The sequence below is a fragment of the Pongo abelii genome, chromosome 5, assembly GCF_028885655.2.
Source record: "Pongo abelii isolate AG06213 chromosome 5, NHGRI_mPonAbe1-v2.0_pri, whole genome shotgun sequence".
Taxonomy (NCBI): domain Eukaryota; kingdom Metazoa; phylum Chordata; class Mammalia; order Primates; family Hominidae; genus Pongo; species Pongo abelii.
The window spans coordinates 52,321,351-52,340,088 of record NC_071990.2 but is presented as its reverse complement, the minus strand read 5'-3'; the positions used below and the strand labels follow the sequence as shown (position 1 = coordinate 52,340,088).

The 18,738-nt window shown below is 36.7% G+C and overlaps 1 protein-coding gene across 2 annotated transcripts in view; it reads left to right on the top strand.

The window, feature by feature from the left end:
* Window positions 1-18,738, top strand: part of PKHD1 (PKHD1 ciliary IPT domain containing fibrocystin/polyductin) — a 485,172-nt gene that overhangs the window by 208,453 nt on the left and 257,981 nt on the right. For both annotated transcript variants that reach the window (XM_024248417.3, XM_009241952.4), the window contains exons 46-48: window positions 1,826-1,960; window positions 8,374-8,509; window positions 10,912-11,158. In XM_024248417.3, coding sequence (XP_024104185.3) covers window positions 1,826-1,960; window positions 8,374-8,509; window positions 10,912-11,158 — 518 coding nt within the window. The remainder of the gene's footprint in view (window positions 1-1,825; window positions 1,961-8,373; window positions 8,510-10,911; window positions 11,159-18,738) is intronic.

The window sequence follows — 18,738 nt, the reverse complement described above, 5'->3', positions numbered from 1 at the left end:
ACAAACATATAATAATGTCACAATAAGAAAGTAAAACATTTGTTTCATATATCCCATAAAAGAAAGATAATTGTAGATGAAGAAAGCCCAAAAATGTACAATTAGGATAGCTAACAGGTGGAGTCCGAAATGTATTTAGTATTTTGTTCTCATTTAATTTTATAAAATGCTTCCCACGAGCACTATAAATATTACAGGGGTAACAAATCTAGTGGAAACATTTGTTGAGTGCTCTCTTATGCAGAGAAGTGATTTATACCTGCAGGGGCTTAAACTCTGTCTCCCTGCTCTTGAATAGCCTTGTTCTAGAATAAATAATCTAGTAAAATGAAAATATTAAAAGATGCTATTAAAGCCATTTTTTGAAATTCTGCAATCAGAAATGCTAAACCTGTAAAGGAAAAAAATACAGAACTACAACTTGAACTCTTGTGCACTCAAATTTGATCAATCAAGAAGTTTAAATAATAAAAATATTCTTTGAATTGCACTTTTATAGTGAAGAATAAGGGGGAAACTAAATAACATAATAGCAGCAAATTTAAAACTCAAACTTCCCTCGAACTATACCAAAAAAGAAGACTGAAGTAAAAGGGTTTATCCTTCCCTATTTTAAAACTTGCTACAAAGCAACAATAATCAAGACAGTGTGGTATATGGGCACAAAGATAGACATATATGTCAATGAAATAGAAGTGAGAGTCCGGAGATAAACCCATACATCTATAAACAAATGATTTTTGACAAAGGATGCCAAGACCATTCAATGTGAGAAATATAGTCTTTTCAACAAATGGTGCTTGTACAACTAGATAGTCACACACAAAAGAATTAAGTTGTATCCTACCTTAATTTATACTACTTACAAAAATTAACTTAAAATGAGTTATTATGTATTAATAATAAATAAAATTAGCAAAAAATTGGTCAAAGACGTAAACATAAGCACAACTCTGTCTCCCAGACCAGTGGTGTCTTAGCCCTTTTGTGCTGCTATAACAGAATAATAAAATTTGGGTATATTATAATAAACAGAAATTTATTAGCTCATGATTCTGGAGGCTTGGAAGTCCAAGATTGAGAGGCCAGCATCTGCTGAGGACCTTCTTGCTGCATCAGTCTATAGCAGAAGGGCAAAGAAGTCAAAGAAGGAGCAAGAGATAGAACTCACAGCCCCAAGTGTTTTTGTAATCAGCACTAATCCATTCATAACCTACACACCTGCTAACACTGTTATATCAGGGATTAAGTTTCCAAAACATGCTTTTTGGGGGACAGGCTTAAACCATAGCAAGTAGGAGGCTTACAACTCTACCAAGTAATTTTGTTATTATATGACCCCTGTTTGGGTTATCATAAACATATATGTAAATAGCTTATGTTGAAATTACAAACAGTGACTCTGTAGTCATGCTGAGCTACTTATTTCATATTTGCAATCTTCTGACAATATGAGTTAATACATAATACATTGAAGAAAATGTTAAACACTAGAGTTCTTGGATGCTATGTTTTTCTCTGTTACCTTTGTGTGATTTGGCCACTCCAAGTTTATTTTAGATATGTGGAGAATTCACATTGATCTTTTTAATGTATTGGTTATCATGAGGAGAAATGAAAAGTACAAAGGGGTGTTAACAAAGGAGACTCATAGTGCTGACCTCACAGCAACTTTAGGATACCTGTACTGACACTGATGGACAAAAGGTGCTTTTATACAATATAGCATGCTTCTTTATACTTAATCAATAATTTTAAAAGCTACGGGAAGTCTGCAAGAAAAACCAAGCCTCAGACTTTTGCTGTAACATGCTGTATTTTATAGATTTTTAGAAGTAGCAATCTTCGCCTGAAAAACTTCCAAGTTTATTCATGCAGAGATTTTGGAATTGACATCTTGGAAAGTGATGCAAATACTTCAGTTACTGACAGCTTATTACTTGGTCATTTTGCCCACAAGGTAAGTGCCTTAGTGTGGTTGTTTTAGGCTGTCAATCACAACAAAATTACATGTGCTGGGCCCCATGATGATTCAGGATATGCAATTTTAATAGCATTCTTTAGTGAATCTCATATTTAATTAGTAAAAGTTAAAAGACCTTTTTATTTGTAATAGTGGTGATATTGATAATAGAACTCATATATACACAGGGCTTTAGTGTTATGAGTACACATAAATCACAGAAGTCATAAGTAGCTTACAGAATTTTATTTGGTTGCAATTTAGAATTATTACTCATAGAAAGAGGTCAAATCATGAAATAGAAATTTGCCTAGTTCATTATTTTGTATGTGATTCACTAATATGTGCCTAAGTATGGATTGCCACATGATAAAAATCAGACTCTAGATGACTTCTCAGGGTACAAGGATGCAGATGGGGCAAAGAGTACTTCCGGGTGGGAAGCACTAGTTCGTAAGGGGGCGTTCCTGGCTGCCATTGGTCTCTTAGGCTTCAGGTCTATAATGGATCCCCTATGTTCTTGTTTTTATTAGAGCTACATTCATACTAGTCATCACATCGTTATGGAAATCATAGATTTCTTGGGAGCCAAGGAAGAATATTCTCTTCAGTTTGTTCCTGAGTGCTTAGTTCAATTGAAATTTAAATGATAAGTTTTGATTCTTACACTTCCATTGAAGATTATTTATTTCATAGCTATAGATAAAAATGTGAAGATTTTAAAAGTCATTTTCTTACTGAGCTACATTTTCCTGGATTTAACTCTCAACTTTTCTTAGTAAAATCTCCTTTGAACTATACTTTTCAGGAGATAAATAAGTGACAGTTTTTTTTTTTTTCCCCTCTAAAAGGATTACCACCTTGAGAGATGATTCTTCCTTTCAGACTGTGTAGTTTTCAAGAGAGGATGGTACCCAGATTTAGATTCTGTGATGCTGTCGTACATCAGAGGTCCTTAACTTTTCCAGGAATAACCTTAGAGTAGATGTTAAAAACAAAATTCCCAGCAAACTGAGTAACTGTCTTGGTAAATTAATGTTGCAATATCTTAATTGATGTTAAATAGACATCATAATTAATGGGAAAGTGACAAAAATTAAGATATAAATTATGACAAAAGGGTGCCTATCATGAGATGATGAAAAATAATCACACCCTTGAGGTGTAATTCACTAGGAATATAGTACAGCTGAGGGCCTTTCAGTCTCTTAAGTAAGTGCAGGACAAGAGTTCCCTGGTGTAAAATGTTGAACAGTTTTGTTCTAGGGGATGTCTAGATGCTGGTTAGTTATCCAAATCATAAAACCACATAATTAAAGAGCCAACTATTACCTAAGAGATGATCTGGTTAACTTCTTGAATTTAGGGGAAAATGGAGGCTTGGAAACCTGAATGGCAGTTTAAGGTTCATGCCTAGTATTGTGGAGCTAGGACCACCCTGATATCCTCCCACTCCTGGTCAAATATTCTTCAATTGCACAAGGAAAATGGCTTTGGCAAAGGACATTTATTAGTGCTCATACCAATGTTCCCTGAAGTGTTTTTCATGAAAAGCTAGCCCTCAGATAGTGTCTGGAAAAAGAAGATTATTTGGTTATAATTATATTTATGCTGTGCTGTTTACCATACCCTCTATTTCCCAAAATCTCCAACAAATCCAGAGATGTAATAATGTACAACATAAGCATTAGAGATAATAAAATTGTATTGTGTCAGGGAATTTTGTTAAATAAGTGGATTTTGGCTGCTCTTGTCACAGAAAAGTAACTATGTGAGATGATAGATATGTTAATTTGCTTTACTATAACCTATGTGTACCCTGTAATATGTTCTAAACCTCAAATATACAGAATAAAATTCATTGAAAAAATATACTAAAGGCTCTGAGAAATTCTAGCATTAAAGTGAACAAGCAAAAAAACATCTATTAATCTTAGCACAGTATTTTTCAGATTTATTTGGGAACCGCTATGTTGCCAGGTGACAGTTATTCCAAAAAAAAAAAAAAAAGAAAAAGAGGGTACCTGACCTCTGTGGTTATGGGACTCTGATTTTAGCCTCTGTCTTTTGTGCCTGCCATTCCTTTAGGGATTAACACTTTCTTTTTTTTTTTTTTTTTTTTTTTTTTGAGACGGAGTCTCGCTCTGTCGCCCAGGCTGGAGTGCAGTGGCGCGATCTCGGCTCACTGCAAGCTCCGCCTCCCGGGTTCACGCCATTCTTCTGCCTCAGCCTCCTGAGTAGCTGGGACCACAGGCGCCCGCCATCACGCCTGGCTAATTTTTTGTATTTTTAGTACAGACGGAGTTTCAACATGTTAGCCAGGATGGTCTCAATCTCCTGACCTCGTGATCTGCCCGCCTCGGCCTCCCAAAGTGCTGGGATTACAGGCGTCAGCCACTGCGCCTGGCCAGGAATTAAGACTTTTAAAGAATTTGGCCTGTCCATTGTTAGACTTTCCACTCACATATAATTGGTGGCATACAATTATCTGTGAGTCACATCCTAAAATAAACATTACTTTCTGGAAGAACTTTTTATCATCAGAAGGAATTTTTTTGCTTTAAGCATACCTGTACATGTGTTGGTACTCTCACAGCCAATGTTACCTTTGTATTGAGATGAATAGAATAATTTTCAGTAAGAATGACTTAAATATACAAGAAAGCCATGTGCTATAGCATGACGATATATCCTAGTTTGAGTGCGTAGTTTGTTTATACCTATTGTCCCAGCATTCTGTCTAATTAACATACCCTTTCACACTAAAAAAATGTCTAATTTTAATTTAAATTACAGTCACCCTACTTATCGAAGTATCTGTAGGATGGCTGTCTTTGTTGTTATTGTAATTAATTTTAGCAGATGATGCTACTTTAAAAAATACCATATTCAGACGGATGCTGATGGAGTTGCTTCATTCTTCCTCCTATTTCTCTAGGGGTGATTTCCCATTTTCACTTGTGGATTTGTCTTCTTCAATTTAGACCTTTCATCTTTTTGTTTCCCTAAATTCTGTTGTAGGGCTCCTTTTCTTCTCAATATACTAGCTCTCCCTGGGAGAAATCTCATTTTCTCTAGTGGTTTCAATTACCTTCCACATACTGATGTCTCCCATATATTTGCATTTATTTTACCATCTTATTTTGCACTTTCAATTTGCAATCCGTTTTTGGTTTCTGTTTTTTTCTTCTTTTCTATTTTGATTTGTCTTGTGTTGCATAGTATCTTTTTATATTTACTGATTTGAAAGTTATCCATTCTGTTATGATTATTTTAGCTGTTGGCCTTAAGTTTTTAATGTGCCTGCTTGTCTTAACAAAGTCTAAATTACATCAGCACTGTTAAACTTTACATAAGTAATGCAAGGACATTAAACTCCTTTAGCTTCTTTCCTTACCCTCTCATCTTCTATGTTACCTTTCTCTAGTATTTGTCCTATTTTTAAGGTAAATATTTCATGGAAATATAACATTTATGGAAAAATGTGCACAAATCACAGGGGAATAGCTCAGTGGATTTTTACAAAGCAAACCAACCATGTATATGTATACAACTGAGAAAAAGAAATAGAACATTGCCAGAGCAAGATCCTGTCTCTAAAAAATAAAAACTAATAATAAATAAATGAACATTATCAACTCCTCTAAAGCCTCTTCTTGTCCCCCCATTCAACCCCACTCCGCACGCCCTAGCCAAAGGGCAAGCATTATTCAGCCTTCTATCGATATAGATTAATTTCTCCTGTTTTTTAACTTTGTGTAAATGGAATCATAAAGCATGTAACTTATTGTACCTGGTTGTTTTCATCATTTGTAAGTTTGGTTATTTACAAATAATAATGCTATAAGCATTATTCTATATGCCTTCTGGTCTTCATGTGCATGCATTTCGGTTGAATATAAGCCAAGTTGTAAAATTGCTGAATCATTGTGTAGCTTTAGTGGATAATGCCAAGCAACAATCCAGAGTTTATGGTTACACCAGCAATGTATAATAAGGGTTTCAAAGCTCCATCTTAGAATCTCGCTTGAACATTATCCTGGAGATTTCCTTCATGTCTGTCTAGTATTGGAACTCTTGTTTCTGATTTGTACATCTTCTTCCTTTCTGGCTTAATTCCTCATTTTGTTTGAACATACCGTAAGGTAACTTTCTGGGGAAAAAAAAAAAAAAAAAAGGAAATGATGGAAGGTAAAAGTTCTGAGCTATATATGGAGACCCGTTTATTAGTAGATTGTTGGTTATAGGATACCAGGTTGAAGTTCATTTTGCATTGAAATTTTGAAGGCAATATTCCATCATCTTGTAGCTCCTTCTGGTCTTGAGGCTGAATAGTTTTAAGATACTCAGATTCAGGGCCAGATGCGGTGGCTCACACCTGTAATCCCAGCAGTTTGGGAGGCCAAGGTGTGCAGATCATCTGAGGTCAGGGGTTCGAGACCTGCCTGGCCAACATGGCAAAACCCTGTCTATACTAAAAGTACAAAAATTAGCCAGATGTGGTGGCGTGCGCCTGTAGTCCCAGCTACTCGGAAGGCTGAAGTAGGAGAATCAATTCAACTCAGGAAGTGGAGGTTGCAGTAGGCCGAGATCATGCCACTGCACTGCAGACTGTGCAACAGAGAGAGACTCTGTCTCAAAAAAAAAAAAAAATACTCAGATTCCAGGATTTTTGTACGTAACTTATTTTTTTTCTCTCTGAAAGCTCTTAGGAACTTGTCCTTGTCCCTGGTATTTTGCAATTTCAATATGATGCACTTTGCTGTGGCTCTTTTTCTAAACATTGTGCTAGATACTGAGTGGGACTTTTCAGTCTGGAAAATTATATCCTTTCCTTCTGTACAGTTTTCTTCAATTATTTCTTTGATAATCTTTCCCCTATATTTTCCTCTTTTCCTTAAACTATGATTATTTAAATATTGGGCCTCCTGGAATGTTTTTCTCATCTTAATGTTCTTACTCACTTTCCATTTCTTTGTCTTTTTGTTCTACTTTCTATGGTATTGAATTTCTTTTTTCTACTCTATTTCCTTTTTTTCTAAAAATAATATTTTAGGCTTCTCTTTGTTTCATGGATATAATATACTTATTTCTCCAAGGCCATTAATTATAGTTTCTGTGTTCTTCTGATTTCTAGACTAGCTTTGTGTCCACTGGGTTTCTTTTCTGCTATTTGTTTATTGTTTCATCATTTTTCATGTTCAGAGCGATTGAAAAAATTCTGGTAATCCTCAAATGTAAGACTATTTTTAACAATGGAACAGTGAGGCACTAGCAACTTGATTGGATAGTGTTTGTCAAAGAGATTTTGTGGAAAATCATGAAAGCACTTATTGTTTCTTTCTTTTCAGACTTTTTGTTAAAGTTTTCAAAATAAATTAATATACAGCAAAACTGACTTTTTGATGTACAGTTCTATGAGCTTTAACACATGTACACATTTGTGTAACAACCACCACGACAATCAAGACACAGAACAGTTGCATCCACCCCAGTTCCTTGCTCCATCTTTGTGGCCACAGCCTCCTCTTGCTTTAAACCACTGGCAATCACTAATATATTCTCTGTCACTATAGTTTTGCCTTTTCAACAGTCATATAAGTGGAGTCATATAGTATGTAACCTTTTGAGACTGGCTTCCTTCACTCCTGAATGCCATTGGGATTCATATAACTTGTTGCACGTATCAATATTACATTCCTTATTATCGACAAATAGTATTCCATTAGATAGATGTAATACAGTTTGTTTATCCATTCATTTATTGAGGTGCACTTGACTTGTTTCCAGATTTGGTGATTATAAATGGAACTGTTGTGAACATTTGTGTCAGGTTTTTATATAAATGTAAGTTTTCATTTCTCCAAGGTAAATACCTAGGAGTTGAATTGCTAGGTCATATGATAAGGGCATATTTAACTTTATAAGAAACTGCCAAAGTTTTCCACAGTAGCTGTCTCATTTTGCATTCCACTAGAAACATAGGAGAGTTTTAATTCTTTCTCATCCTCATCAGCACTTACTATTGTCACTGTATTTTTATTTATCCATTCAATAGGTGCATAGTATATTTTAGTGTGATCTTAATTTGCATTTCCCTGGTGAATAATGATGTTGAACTTTTTTTATTCCTGTGCTTATTTGCTATCTGTATATTTTCTTTTCTGGGTTACCTTTTGAAGGTTTTTTTTTCCTGATTTTTGAATTGCGTTGTCTGTTTTCTTACTGTTGAAACCTGAGAGTTCTTTCTATATTCTGGATATAGGTCCTTTGTCATATGTGTGATTGGCAAATATTTTCTCTTAGTCAATAGCTCGCTTTTTTATCTTTGTTTTTATTCATGCATTATGAATTGTATTTCATGTGTCCAGTTTTATTTTGCTTTCATCTTTTTTTCTTTTAAATCACAGGGAAGTCTGTGTATGTCATCTGGGATTAAAACTCCTAAAAGATGGGAACTGATGGTGTCTAACACAACCTTTGTTAATTTTGATCTCATCAACTGTGTGGCCATTAGAACCTGTTCAGACTGTTCCCAAGGACAAGGTAATTATTTGAATAGACAGGACAGATGATAAATAAGGCCAATATTCAAGTCAGTATTATAAATAGTGGCAAATACTTTGTGAATCATTATCTCTTTCAGTTATAAGATTGCATCAGTAGAAACTGTTGCTTAAATCTCCTAAAAGACATCCTGGAAGTTCTCCCAGTGCAGCTTCTGCAGCTGCCTGTCCTCCTCCTATTACGGTGCCTATCACATTCTGTCATTATGGTCCTATGTCTCTGCTGGACTCTGACCTTCATAAAGGCAGAAATCATGTATTTCTTGCTCAGAGTTTTAATTATTAGTAGCTAGCACAGAGCCAGATGCCTAGTAGGCAGTTTATTGAATAAATGAAAGAATGGAGTTAGATGGGTAGATACCTGGTATAAACTAACATGCATACAACCTTTCCTGAAAGAACCGACGTTCAGGTACTTAATGTTTTCAACAGTCCAGGGCTTGATGTACGCACAAAGGGAATCATAGGAGTTCTTGCTCACTTTTTAACCACATCTCAGAGGTGGTAAGAAATAACTTGGAGGACTCATGGGCCAAGGTGAAAGAGGTAGAGAGTAATCTAGTTGATTTGATCATCGTAAACAGCCAAACCAAGTAATTTAAGTAAATATGCTCTTGTGGTTTGAATCACCAATTTAGATAATTGTTTGTTTTTTTAATTAAATGAATAATCAACAAGTCTCCACTTTACTTTTTTTTTTTTTCCCCTAAGTAGGCAACATGAAAGATTGTTTTTATTTGGGTGGCATCTGAGTTTAGGATTGTAGAAATAATAGTAGAAATAAAAATGCCTCATAACAAGTGCTTGCAATCGCAATTCCTCAATTCTTTAATATCTTGACTATTTCATATCATTCATGAGACAGTGAAAAAAAATCACACTACTCCTATGAACTCTAATCCCTTTTCACTGAATAATATTGGCTAACCCCTCTCTTCATTTGCTTAAATACCATCTATTTCAGGCTCTGCTTAAGGACCTAGGGGGTACAAATATAAAAAACACATTGTTTCTGTCCTCCAGGAACTCTTGATCTAGGCACTAAAATAAATGTCCAAGCCCATTATTGTAAGAGAGCATGATGAACGCAGTAATAGAGGACTCAACAAAGTCAGTGAAGGGGCCGAGGAAGGGGGTCAGGCAAGAGCTCGTAGAGGTTATTCTTGAGTAGGGTTTAGGAAGGTGAATAGAAGTTTGCAAGAAGGTATATGCAAGGAAGAATTTCTAGGAACAGTATACACACAAAAAATAGAATCCAAGAAGTAAGTTGTGCTTGGGAAATCACAAAGAAGTCCAGTATGACTGAAATGTAGAGCTGCAGGTGGTTTGTGGTATTAAATGAAATACAGAAGTTGCAAGAGGTGCAATTGTGTAGCCTTTCATGTATGAATTAATTCACTGCCTGTACTCTATTTGGCTGCAGAATGAAAACATTAGAGCCTCTATTTGTGTCTTTTTCATTTTATTTTCTTTTTTGTATATTTTATAATGTACATAATATATTATGGTATGGTAGTATATGTACTGGGAGATGTGTACTCAGTTTTCTTCCTTTAATGACATGGATGTGTGAATTAGAAGACCACTGCCATACTTCCCTTTTAGGCAATTGGACTGATAGTACCAATGAGTCACATGGCAGTGGTGTTGGGGAAAGACTGCCAAGAAGTGTGGCCCTACAGCTAATACTTAGAAAGTGTATTACTAATACTATTTGCCCAAGTGATTAATTGAGTTTGCTTTTGAAAGTAAATGTTTAAATAAACCTTATAGTAAGAGGTATTGGAGGGGTTAGACTCACCATAGAGGAATGAAAGCTGAAAGACTGGAAGACTAAACCATAGCATCTTTGGTGCTTAGTAATTAATAAATTAATGTTCTCTGCTTCTATTTCCCACTAGATGAGAGTTTCTTACCCTTGGCACTATTGGCATTTTGGGTGAGATAATTCTTTGTTGTGGGGATTGTCCTGTGCATTGTAGGATATTTAGCAGCATCTCTGGTTTCTACCTACTAGCTGCCAGTAGCACTGCCAGCTCCCCAATTGTGACAGCCAAAAGTGATTGAAAATAGTGCCATGTCTCTTGGAAGGTAAAATCAACCCTGATAGAAAAATCCTTGCCCTACAATGTGGACTACAGACTGCATGAAGGTAGGGCCAATGCTGCAGTTATACCTCTTAGTACCTCTAGCACACCAGAGCTTAGTAGACAGTAAACACTCACTGTGAAACAACCACAGAAAACACTTTTTTTTCTTGCATGAATAGGTTAATTGTAAAACTAGATAAATATGCAATTTAAATCCTAAGACCATCACTCCAGTGAATTTAGTTGCTATTCGTGCCATTGTGTAATAATCTTTCTATCTTCCAATTTATAGGTGGATTTACTGTGAAGACCAGCCAGTTGAAGTTTACAAACTCTTCAAACTTAGTGGCATTTCCATTTCCTCATGCAGCAATTTTGGAAGACTTGGATGGGTCTCTGTCTGGGAAAAACAGAAGTCACATTCTTGCTTCTATGGAAACCCTTTCACCTTCTTGTTTGGTCAATGCAAGCTTTGGTCGGGTTGTCCATGGCAGTGCCTGTGGAAGAGGTGTTCTTTTTCATCGTATGTCTATTGGTTTGTAAGTGAAATTAACTATACTTTTTAGCTTGCCGATGGGCATGCATCTGTTATTCTGGCTGTTGAGGCTTATAGAAGGGAAATTGTTTTCTAGATTATTTGAAGTATTTAGCTCTAAAGAAGTGAAATGGGAATAATTTTGACAGCTGCTGAACTGTGAGTGTATGGTAGTTTTAAGCTGACTCAAATGGCAGCTAACTTGCAATATATTTGGACCAGATCTCATAGTCTGTGACCTCTCATTGACATTTTGGGCTAATAACTTCTTCTTAAAAAGACTTACAACCAACAGAGAGTTTGAGATATATTTAAATTAGAAGTATTATTAAAAAATTCTAATAATGTCCATTCTCATCTATATATATGTACTCTTCCCAAGCTCTTTTTAAGTGTTCAATATCCTCCAGGGAAGCAATTGCTGATGCCTCCTATTACTTGCAAGTTTGCTTCACTCCAGGTCATTTTCCTTGTTAATTTCATGAACTATTGGATTCCTACAATACATTTCCTATTAATATTGGAGCAAGGACTCCTTGGTTATGCTACTCAAACTACCATTAAGTCAGCAGCGGGGCTGTTTATAATGCATAATAGGATTGCTCCTGCCCTCTTTAATTTCCAGGTAATGATTGCTGAATGTCTAGGGTTCTGTCTTTTACTTATTCCAAATGGATTGTATATATTTAGCCACATTTATTTTCTTCCTTTGTCTTAAGCGTCCTAACTCCATGAATATTAAGTCAAGTAATTCAGTCAGACCTCATTGGCCTCTTACTTGAACAAGTAAACTCCAGGGAGTGAGAATCATTGTGGTTAGGATTGCACTAACTCTGTATTTTGAATGCATATGGAATCAGTACTTTGGCATTCTGTTTTGGAAGCCTTAGCAATGCACTGGTAGCACTGAATAGTCTGGAAATTTTTCATTTTTGCTTTCTAGACATTCATTATCCTACGTAATGTTAATGAGCCCAATTCCAGTGAGTAAAATAGTAATATGTAGGGATATATTTTTATTTCTAATCATTTTGATTGTGCAGAGCATGACTTTTTCTTCATTCTCAGGGATGCAGCCTGGTTTTTATTATTTTAGTGTTTTTACCAAGGATGTTTTAAATGAGTGTTTTGAGAGTTATAAAAATTAGTGATTTATTTCTTACATGCATTTTATCAAATGAGGAAAATAGATGTGTGTACTTAAAAAGAACATTATATGCTTCTATAATATTTATTTCTGCGTGTTCTTGATAGTGCTTTATCATGCTTTACTTTGAGATCTACTGGTAGGCTGCCTCTTGGAGAGGCACTTGTCAATGTGATGTTAGAAGGCTCTGTAGTGCCTGAAACTTGTTTGAGCATTTGCTCTTTGAGATCTTTGGGACAGGATATTAAGGTGCTTGCCTTGGCAGCAGGTCATGATCCCACCACTTGGGGACTGACAAGGTCAAGAAAAATGTAATACTGATGCTGTATTCTAAGTAGATTCAAAAGGGTCTAGCAGGATGAAAAACTTTTCCTGGTTTTCCTGGATTTTTTCTTGTTTTAAAAAGGCAAATTCCATGTTCTGGAAACTTCCTCAGTCATCTAGGCTGATTGGTCACTCTACTCCTTAGATTCTATTTAAAATTTTCAGGTTGACTCTCAGGTCTATGGACAAATACTCAACTAACCCTAATTAGTCACCTGGAAGTCTCAGCATGCTTCCAGTTATAAGTCTCTTGGCCCTGATGCGCTCACCTCTAGGAGAGGCAACTGAATTAGATGATCTCTAAGGCCTTGCTGCTCAAAGTGTTGTCCATGGACCAGCAGCAGCAGTAGCACCAGGGATTTATTTTTAGAAATGTGGAAGCTCAGACTGGGCCCCAGGTGTCCTGAATTACAATGCCCAGGTGATTGGTATTAAAGTCTGAGAGGCACTCCTCTAAGGTCCTTCTAATTTTATCTTTCTATGATTCTATCCCTAGCTATTTGTGCTCAGTGGCTTGATCTTTGTCCCAAAGCATTATAACCTCATTAGGAACATGTCAGAGCTAATGAGCAATTTGAATTCAGCATAGATACAAACTTTGCTGCATTTCATGGAGAATGGATTAATTTGTTGTGCTATTTGCCCTGAGGCAAGCACCCTAAGAGTTGATTTACAAAGCTCTCACAGTCATGATCTTTTGGGGTTGCATGTTGATGGAGATCTAATACGGCATAAGCACCCTGCTGTCTTCACTTTCAACCCTTAACTCCCTCCCTCAGTAAGAGGTCCAGAGAGGGCAGGGAGTGAGGCTTTACATAGCTGCATAAACAAGACATCCTCTTCCTGTTCTGCTAAGAACCAAGCTCTTGGAGTGTGAGTTCTTCCTTGGTAGGCCCCCTCTCTGGTCCATTTTCACTGTAAGTTATTTGTTTGACATTGGCAACCTTCTATTCCTGTCCCTCACTGCCTTAAATCTGACGGTGCTTACCTCTGTGGTACTTCCTGCTTTATTGGTTCCTATGACTCAAAGCCAACAGTTGGGATGACAGAAGTATTTAAATATTTGAAGTTGGCCACACTATTTAATATTTGGGTGAAGAAAAAACTGCCACTCTCTACAAGGCAGAGTCTAGTTTATGTTTTGTTAAAATGACAGCATGCTTAATCTGCGAGAGTGCTGCTTATATTGTTTTCTCTCTCATCAGCTCTAAAAATATGCTTTCTGTAGAAGCTGCAGGTATTCTGGATAGCGTTCCTTTCCCAGCTTCTGTTTCTACCAGCTTCCCCCAATGAACCTCAGTGTTCCTGGTGAGACAGGGGTAGTGTTAGTTCTGCCAATGTAAGTCAGCCTTATATCAGAAATACATGCCGGTGACAGTTTTTCTCCAGGGTCCCATAATTATAAAATGTCCCACATAGTTCTTGGATTTATCTATCCCAAACTTTAGGTAAACAATTTTTTTTTTCTGTATAGAAATAATTACACGAAACAAGTACAATATTATCAGCAGGATTTTGTGTGCTCTTTTTAGATCTCCCTAGTCCAAATTGTGATGTGCCGTAAGAGTGAATTACCCACCATATAGCTAAGACTTAATATGAAAAAAAGAATGTAAAATATCTCAATAATTTGTTTATATTGATCATGTTGAAATAATATTTTGGATAGATTGGGCTAAATATATTACTAAAATTAATTTAACTTGTTTATTTTGAGCTTTTTAGTATGGCTGCTCTAAAACTCAACTTGCCAAAATGGGATTTATGATTTTTTTCTATAGACCTGTTTCTCTCTGGGTGCTCAGAATCCCACTGAGGCAAATGCTAGCCTAAACCTGAAACATGGAGTCATCCTTGACTCATCTTTGTACCTTATTTCCCACACTAATCACCTATCAGCTCAATTTTCTCTCCTTAACAAATCCCTCTTGAGTCTTTCTACTTCTCTCCTTCCCCAAATCCTTCTCCAGTCTGGGCTACCATTACTTTTCACCTGTAGAACCACAACAGCTGCTTAGCTTGCCATTTTTTGGTATTTCAATCTCTGAGCTTTCTAAATGCAGATCTGATCTTGTCATCCATTCCCTTGCTTGAAACTTTTAAAGAATTCTCAGTGCTTTCCAAGGAAAGTCTGACATTCCTAATGTGTCATGGAGCTTCCGTGTCCTGCTGTCTGCTTTGGGTTCCAGCATTATCTCTCGGCACTCTGCTCTACCTTTCCTGCACTCTGTCCCTTAGCCACATTCAACTTATTTGTGCTCTTCCATTCATAAGGTTCAGCTTCCATGAACTCAGCATAGAGGTCGTTTTCTCTGCTAGGCTTCCCTGAGTATACTGCGCAGGTTTTGATATCTGTGTTGTGGGCTAGCTCTTTATACTTGCTCTAATCAGTACTTATAGCACCTGCATAGCTTTCTAAATTGTCCATCTCTCCTCATAGATGGCAAGGAGGGCAAATAGGGATTTTCTTTGTATTTTGATGCCCCAAACTCTGTTTAACACATAGCAACTCAACAAAATTGGTGTTGAGTAAAAAAATATAAATAAAAAATAGTGGACTGCCCCCAAATCTTCCTTTCGTGTTGTTATTGTCTATTTCTCTCCTAGGGCATGTTCATGAGGAGTCCACAGCATTCGGCTTTTCTTCAGAAGACCCGGGAGTAAAATGCTATCTCCAGTCTTCTAAAATTCTTAGGAATATCTAGTATTTAAGAATGTTCTTTCATAATCTTCTCTGGGCTTTTACTTTCCTGGGGCAATCATTTGACTGGAGGATTTATTCTAATTGCTGATTCCTTCTCTTTCTAACCCCACTCTATCCACATTCAGTCATCAGTTTGCCTTTATTTGTAATTGTTTTCTTGTCCTGGTGGAATAGATACATAAAACTGATAGAGAGGATGCAAGCTCAACCCTTATAATTATTTTCTCGAAAATTTTTGTCATTGTTGTTTACAGCAATCTATAACTTCTTCACTTGTCGTAGACTCATTGAGATATCAACAGATCAGACCTTGATTCTGTCTTTGAATTTTTGACTGTATTGAGTATGAGGGAGACTAGAAGAGCTTGCAAGATTTTGTAGGTTGGCTGACCAATCCTTCTGAGTTTTTATAGGATGTACATAAAATAGTCAGGACATATATACAGTACATGTTTGAAATTATTTTTCAGACTGAAGAATAGAGAAATAATTAACAATCCTTTGTGGGTACAAGTCATATCCCCTCTACTTCCTAGGTATATTTCTTTGCACAAGTTACTTTACCTCTTTTTGTTTCAGTTCTTTCATCACTAAAATGGGTATAATGGTATTTATCCCTCAGGGTCATTGCTTGACATGTAGTAGGTACTCTTTAAAGAATATCTATTTTACATTTGTGATTTACAAAACAATGCATAGGCATAATACTAATTGAATAGGTTACTGCAGAATTTTTTGTTTCTGAGAAACAAATGCCTGGCAAGGGAATTAGGTAATGTAACTTAATCCAATTCCTGAAAAATAGGGAATAATTTGTAATAATCACATGACGTTGTACTGACCCAGCAAAACCTCCCAGGTGGTTGTAGAACCTGAGGTCATTCAGGGCGTAGACTTTGATTCATCGTGCCCCAGTACCTTCTATTTCTTCCTTCCCACCTCTCCTGGAAAATGAAAGGTTAATGTTCTTGTTGATCACCTTGATTCTTAGATCTTGCTTAGTATCCTCTCCTGTAGTGCTTGCGTTCAGTTTTTACCTATGTAACAACTCTTAAGGTGTCAGTGTTCAAAGTACGAGTCACCCCCTGCCTCTGTGAATGCAAAAGTAAAGAAGAGTTCAAATGGAAATTTTGGCCTAGCTTTTCCTCTAATAATCGCTTGACTTTCCTTCCTAGGGATAAATAGGCATGGCATCACTAATGGTATCTTTTCAGTCCTTAAAAAACAACCCTGTGAGACAAGAAAATTCAAAAATGTATTATCTTTTCTTGGCAGCAAAGGTTACAGAATTAAAGTAGAAAAAGATCTAAAAATCACAATGGACCCCAAACTGAGGAATATCATCAACAATATTACATGGTTATTAAGTTTTATGAATAATGAAAGGTTGCAGTGGTATGCTGGTAAATGTTTAACAACTAGCTCTCCGGAATAAAAAGCTCTGGTTTATTTCATTTGCCTAATTCTATGGTGAAAATACTCTCACGTGCCTTATTTTAAGCTTCCAGCCTAAAAGCACTGAACATGAAGCTGGGAAGAAGGGTCAATGATGGGCTTCTGACAGCCAGTGTCAGTCATCCCAATCACAGCTCTGGTATGCATATAAATATGGGAGGACAAGCTTCTTAGTCTAACTTCCTACCTGCTGGATAAAATATTTTTCAATATCCTTGACAAGCAGTTGTCCACCTATCTACCTTCTGGTTGCATAGCTTCAATGACAGTGTTCTCATGTTCTCAAACAGCCATTCCAATTGGACTCAGCAGATCAAAAGTAGAGATGCAATGGTATATGGTCACCTAAAGTAGGATAATGGGCATCTATTGCTTTTCTTCATATATTAAGATAAAATGGGCAAAAAGTATTGTCCTAATATAACAGCAGATAACTATGTTGCAAAAACTGTAGATACTTCCTTAGAGGAGAAATATTTAAGTGTTTCTGAATCCACAAGGCTGTGGATGGAAAAACTTAATGATACAATGATAATGAAATATTACTGAATGGTGGCAGGTTAGCAGATAGAATAGTGGTGCTGTGACAAGGACTGTTATGAGCATGGTATATTTTTAAAGGATGCTCATGCAAAGCCATGCCACAGAAATTTGTTGGCTGTGCTCACAGTTTTGATTTTTCTTCCCCTTTGTGCAGTAAAAGATGAGAGTGACAGCAACAAGCACAAATACTCAGAAGATGTTTGCAACACCATTTGAGGTTAGGTATTGTGGTGTGTCTGGCTTAGGAGATGGATAATTATAGAGGATTTATTTCACAACTGTTCCAAATCAAGAGCATTTAGAGCTCAGTGCAATGCTTGTCTTTAATACACAGATATGGACCCTCAGGAAAAGTAAGCTAATGGTAAACAAAAACCAGGGAGTTAATATCTGCTCTCATTGGTATTATTGATTGCCTAACAAATCCTTTGTGGGATTCAACAGCTCTGCACAGTACATGGGCACTAAGTCACATAACTCTTTAAGTGACTAGTATGGTAAATTGGTACTTTGACCAGGGAGTTTTACCAAGTGATAGTGTTATATTTCTAATGGAACATTTCCCTGAATTAAAAACAGGTTTGGGCCAGGCATGGTGGCTCACGCCTGTAATCTCAGCACTTTGGGAAGCTGAGGCGGGTGGATCACCTGAGGTCAGGAGTTCGAGACCAGCCTGGCCAACATGGTGAAACCCCATCTGTACTAAAAATATAAAAAATCAGCTGAGTGTGGTGGTGGGTGCCTGTAATCCCAGCTACTCAGGAGTCTGAGGCAGGAGAATTGCTTGAACCCGAGAGGCAGAGGTTGCAGTGAGCCAAGATCATGCCACTGCACTCCAGCCTGGGCAACAAGAGTGAAACTCCATCTCAAATAATAATAATAATAAAATAAAAAATAAAATAAATTAAAAAAGAACAAACATTAAGGCAGCCCACAGAAAAGAAAAACAACATGTAAGGCTTATAGCCCTTTTGTCTTTTTGATCATAGACAGGAGGAGCTGTTGCTGATGCAGAGGTAAGGGTTAACATTTAAAATGGACTGGTTGCCTCCTGATTTCTTGCACATAAAGCCATGAGAAGTTCAGGGAGAGACTTCTTCCCCTAGTAATGAAGCTCTCTGCTGCTAATGGCCCATGCAGACTCCCTTGGCTCCTCCAAATTAGAAATACTTTTGTGCTCCTTTGCTTCATTAACAGTAAAGAGTGGGACATTGGTGGCTATTTAGGGCATGGGGAAATTGGTGACTATTTAGGGCAAGTGAAAATTGTAGTAATTATGGTTGGTAAGTTCTCTTCATGGTGTTTTTTTGACTCTTGATGTTTTTTTGGTGCTTTTCAGAAGACCCCTCCATGGTTAATTCTGGCATTTGGCCTCAGAGGACAGGAGATGATCTGACTGAATTTTTGGCCC